This window comes from Oryzias melastigma, linkage group LG22 (genome assembly GCF_002922805.2).
Source record: "Oryzias melastigma strain HK-1 linkage group LG22, ASM292280v2, whole genome shotgun sequence".
NCBI classification, from domain to species: Eukaryota; Metazoa; Chordata; class Actinopteri; order Beloniformes; family Adrianichthyidae; genus Oryzias; species Oryzias melastigma.
Genome location: NC_050533.1, coordinates 12,095,808 through 12,101,166, shown reverse-complemented (window position 1 = coordinate 12,101,166; position 5,359 = coordinate 12,095,808). Strand labels below are relative to the sequence as shown.

At 41.3% G+C, this 5,359-nt stretch overlaps 1 protein-coding gene across 3 annotated transcripts in view; it reads right to left on the bottom strand.

Annotated features, from left to right (window-relative positions):
- Window positions 1–4,026: 4,026 nt before the first annotated feature.
- Window positions 4,027–5,359, bottom strand: part of rnf144aa (ring finger protein 144aa) — a 132,036-nt gene continuing 130,703 nt past the window's right edge. Inside the window, exon 8 of one of the 3 annotated variants that reach the window (XM_024269456.2) lies at window positions 4,027–4,402. In XM_024269456.2, coding sequence (XP_024125224.1) covers window positions 4,274–4,402 — 129 coding nt within the window. In that variant the 3' untranslated portion in view covers window positions 4,027–4,273. The remainder of the gene's footprint in view (window positions 4,403–5,359) is intronic. The other 2 variants (XR_002918949.2, XM_024269509.2) reach the window with 2 other exon arrangements.

The following is a 5,359-nucleotide window of genomic DNA, read 5'->3' as shown; positions in this document are numbered from 1 at the left end:
GTCTAATTTAAATAATGATGTGAATCGGTTAGTTCGTCTTTTCCGCGGAGGAGTGACTGTGGTCCAGTGTCCGTCCTCATTAGCCACAGCACATCAAGCCTCCAGAAGTCGTGTGTGTCGTGTGCTCACATGTGTGTGTGGCGCACAAACCTTCAGTCATTCTTCACGGCTCTTTAATTAAAGAATATTTTTCTGCATTTCTCTGTCAGCTCGTTATCAGTCGTGGCACCACAACTGAAGCATCCACACCGAAGGGGAGCGAGGGGTGGAAGGAGGGAGATAAACTGCAGGCTGGACTCATCGGAAAAAAAAAAAAAAAAAAAGGTTTCGCTTTTATCTGCTGATTTATTCTCGCGTGGAAAAAAATAAAATATTTTTTCCACCCTGCACAATAATTTATGCCTATCAGCAGATATTTAATTGCACGCTTCAGTTCTGATCTTTGTAAAATAATGCGCTTTAATTGGACTACAAAATTTGGGGGGATTTATCATTCATGCTTTGATGCGGGACTGTGATCCGCTGGTAATTTCCATCAGGCTGGGAGCATTTCGCTGTTATTTATTGACTGTTGTGTTATGTCGGAAGCTAAAGATCAATGAGGGGGGCACTTAAGAAAATGAGATAAAGGATTTATTTTTATTGGTATCGATTGCAGAGAGTCTGGCATGGGGGTTGGGTGATTCTGGAGGGTGGAGAGACTTTAATATTGGAAAATTATCCAATTATTTTTTAATTAAGTTAAAATTGGAAGCGTGACCTATAAGTGAAGGATTGTTGTAGGACAAAAACAATGTATTTTTTTATAAAATAGAGGCTAGAATACTTTAGAGACATCCACTGTGATCTGTGTTCTGTCAAACACATCAAAGGGTCTTAGCGTGGGACTATTTTTTCTTTTTTTGCTTAGTAATGGAAAACAACGGCTAACACAAGGGTTTCAAACTCAATGGGCCAAAATCCAAAACCTAGGATCAGGTCAGGTTAGGATAAACATTTATAGAAAACTCATAAAATGTTTTTTTTGAAACTTTAAAACCATAACTTTTTAACTTAATTATGAACTAGATATATAGCACTACCCGTTTGAAGGGCTGTTCTCTGTAAGTGTCGATAGTGATATCAAAGTTAAAGTGTTCATACCGGAAATGTCACGAATGCTCTTTGAAGTATTATAACTCTTAAACCAGCTACTCAATCAATGTAACTCTAATGTATTAGAACCTAAAGAATCAGTAGATTAATGTTAATTGCGTAAGAGTTAAACCAAATCCAAATTCTTCCCCCATTGCTTCTCCCTATACCTCCAGTTGTAGGGGCATTTGGAGCTTTACCGGTGTCCAAACTTGTTCCTTCAAGGGGAAAGGGTATAGGGACTAGTGTTGGGGACTGAAATTCGATTCTAAGGAGGAACCGTTACGACTTGTGCGGTTCTACTGGAACCGGAATAAGGTGCTGCATTTGGTTCCTCATTTCAGTGCTTAGTTTTAGTGAAGGTCTATTTGTCTTAATGTCAATCACACTAACATAAATGACCAGCGAATATTAATGACGTCATCGAGGGTTAGTAACATCTGAGTTTAAAGACATTGTTTTTTTTTATAACTCTCCGCTTGGAGGGCTTAATGTTGGGGTAGGGAAAGAATTTGGATTCAGCCTATTTCTTAAACCGTTTTGACAATTATGTTTTCAATGGATTCTGAGGGTGCATTTCTCCACCTCAGAATCATTAGGTTTGCATTAATTGCGTAAACAGTCTAAGAGACACAGTAAGTGTCACTGGTGACATTGCCAGAGTTCAAATATTGAGATGTCGCCAGTGACACTAAACAATATATGCCTATCAAAATACCCTTCAACTATTTACACAACAAGCATTCTTCCAGCAGACTCTGATGTTTTGTTTTGTGTCCAAATTAGATAAACAGCCAAAGAGTCACGATAGTTCAATGAACTTGTATTGTTTTTCTGTCGCCAGTGACATCTTCGATGTTTAAACGTTAATACCTGAGACATCATGGCAACATAAAACATTTTACTCCTTGAACTACCAAAACTTTACAACTTTTCATGCAATTTCCGTAACTCCAAAGGATTCTGAAGCTGCTTTTCTCCATTTTAGAATCATTTGGTTTAATTGCGTAGACACTTCTGCATAGTGTTGTATATCAGCACAAAGTTATTCTTTTTTTGTTTCAGAGTCCACCGGATTTAGAAGAATTGCGGGGTCTTAAATGGTTAAATGAGCGAAAAGTGCACTGTTTGCTTACATTAGGAGAAACAAGCCTGGAAATATCAGACAGTAATGTAAATTTAGGTTAAAAATTGTCATTGTCAAAAGTCATTTTCTCTGGGTAAGGTCACATTCAGTCCAGTTTTCATATACAGACAGCCGTCCATCCACGCGCTCAACAGTCCCGACTCGCCGGAACACAGCTGTCTGAGCAGGCTTCCATTATCCAACCCCATCTATTGATTCACCCTGTGGGATTTTTCCTCTTTGGATCATCTGTGAAAGGCACATTAATGTACAGGCTCACACACACTGGAGGACGGGATCGAACCTTCACACTTTACGAACAAAAAAAGCCATCGACGGGGATCTGTTCCTTCTACTCACAGATGTTTTGGTTTTTATGAATATTTTGACACATTCCGATATTTCCTTTTTTCAAAAAAAGGTGCTGTTGTATTTCTTCTTATCGTGAAGCACAACGTACAGCATAGCAGCTTCTGAATTAATAGACTTTCTAATGCTGCATGAAAAAACGATCACTAGTCCTTTCAAGCTAATCAGATTAGATCTATAAATTTAATCTGTTTTGTTTTTTACAAGTCAAGTTTTTACTTTTTTGTAGTATATTTATTTATATTATACATATAATATTATTATATTATATTTCTTTAGGAATCTTAGGAACATTTTTCTGCTATTATGTAATTTTGCATCCAGTAGGTTTAGCGCCTGATTTCGTAATGGCGTCCTCCCTGCATGTCACTGGACTGCCACTCTGCGACCTCCAGATCATCCGGTTGCTGTAAATGTTTATTTTTTTCAAAACCTGAGCGGCAACCGTGGGGCGTGTAAAAAACAAACTCCAATTACAAATGCCGCAACCCAGCCACCTGCCGAATATGCTGAAAAACTTGCATTTAGGTCACCACTCTGTAGCATTATGGTATATGTGACCGTAGTCTACGAATGTCAACTCCAGATGATCCCATGATTAATGCATTGGTGAGGGCCCCATGCTAAGTCTTTTGGCCACTAAAGCCTCGTTTCCACTGAGCAGTTTGGTACAGTCCTTTACGGACTGATTCAGTACGGTCCAGTTCATTCTGGCGAGTGTTTTCACTCAGTTATGCCTCGATTCCACTAGAAGGTTTGTTTGGTGATAGTGTGCCGCTAGTTCACCCTGTTTCACACCGTTGCCATGGATGGCCAGGAATGTTTGCAGTTCCAGATCTTGCTGTTTTTGCAGGTGTTTTCAATAAAGACTCGTGACCAAAAGAGTACACAGGAAATCGCAAATACTGTAGTTTCTGGAGTACAAGTCGCACCGAAGTCAAAGTTGCAAGAGCAAAAAATGTCTAATCAAGAAGTAAACCATATAATAAGTCGCTCTGGAGTATGAGTTGCACTTTTGGGAGAACAGCCGGACATTTCAGAACAAATCCGCCAAGACCAGTGTAGCTAAAATAATTAATGAATAAAAAGGAATACTAATCTTTTGGTCCGTACTAGAAAAATATCCAAATTTAAGAGGAAAACAATCAGATTCTCTTCCATGTTTGTTTTGGACGACACTTCTTCTTCGCTGTCAGTAGAAAATACTTCGGGTGCAGCGACCTCTAGCAGTTGTTAAAAGAAATAACCGCTAAAAGACAACTGGTGTTTACTGGGAAAATAATAAATATATGAGCCTTTATGTCTGAAATTTTTTTTAAAAACACAGAAATAAGTTGCTCCTGAATATAAGTCGCACCGTTGGCTAAACTTTGAAAAAACTGACTTATTCTCCAGAAAATACGGCACCCAAATGTTTACAAATTTTGGAAATGTTAGTTTAAATGAGCGCTATATTGGTGCTTTCTGATGTTGTTATCACTTTCTGCCCATTAACAGGTGTGTAGACTGGCTCCGCCCCAACCGCTCCACTTGTCAATGGAGTTACAACCGACGGGGGTCTCCAACATCTGCGGTTCATTCCTGTTTACTTGGTTCATTTTACAATAGAAATACTTAAAATCCTGGACTCAGTGAAAATAAGGCTTAAATAAAACATGAGGCCTTTGGCTTTGTCGTAGGGTCGCTTCCGAAATCTCTTGATCCTCCCGTCCTTCTTGCCGCCCGGAAACGCTCATCCCTCCATCTCGCTCTTGCATCCAATCCCGGCTGCCTCTGAAAACCAGGAACAACAACAACAAAAAAAGATAATGAATCATAACGGTCGTTAATCTCTGATGGAAAACATCTTTTCATATGAAAATCTCCAGGTTGATCTCCCAATCCCACATCATTGTCAATCTGGAATATGGAGCCCCAGAGGGAAAAGGCTCTGTAATCTGCTCTTAATCTGCGCCTCCCGCCCCTCCGCTGCATCCTCAACAGCAGCTGTTTAACATGCTCCGCTTGTTTTCATCTTTGACTCTAATATTTAGCACGTCTCTCTGCCGAGCGTCTCTGGAGGAGACGGGACAAGCGTTCGAGGCTATTGTACAGAAGGAATGTGTGCTTGGCCTGCCTGTGTCTAATTTAGAAATTATAGTGATTACGAGCTAAATATAAAAAGGCAGGGTTTTAGGCTATAAGAGGCCTGCAGCGGAGGCTTACTGTATTGTTTGCCAGATGCATCCGCACACAGAAGCGCGTCGGCACAATGGAGAGAAAAGCCGCCCTGACGAGTGTTGCCGTGTCCTGCTGCGAGCGCGTTCGCTGGGGGAAGCTTTTCCAGCCGAAAGCTGAGCGAGCGGGACCGCGCCGGTGCTCCAAACGGAATCTCAGGGCTAGCTGGTTGGCCTAGCGTTGAGCGCAGGGGTGTGTTTGGCTGCTCCAGGTTTGACCCCGCTGGCCTCTCGATTCCAAAACCCAAATTGGGATCCGGCGGGGTCATGGATGCAGCCAGTGAGATCACAGGCCTCTTGCTTGGAAGCAAGTGTTTTGTCGTGGGTGGTGTGTGGAGGTGGGGGTGCAGGGAGGAGGAAGAGGGGAGGGGGTATTGTTAGAAAAAAGAAGAGCGTGACAAGATTCTGCTGTGGATATAATTAATAGGCCACATGCAGCTGCACCAAATGTGTCACAGCGAGGGGAAATCAATCGATGAAGTCTGCCAGCATAAAGGGAGTGTGTGTGTGGTGA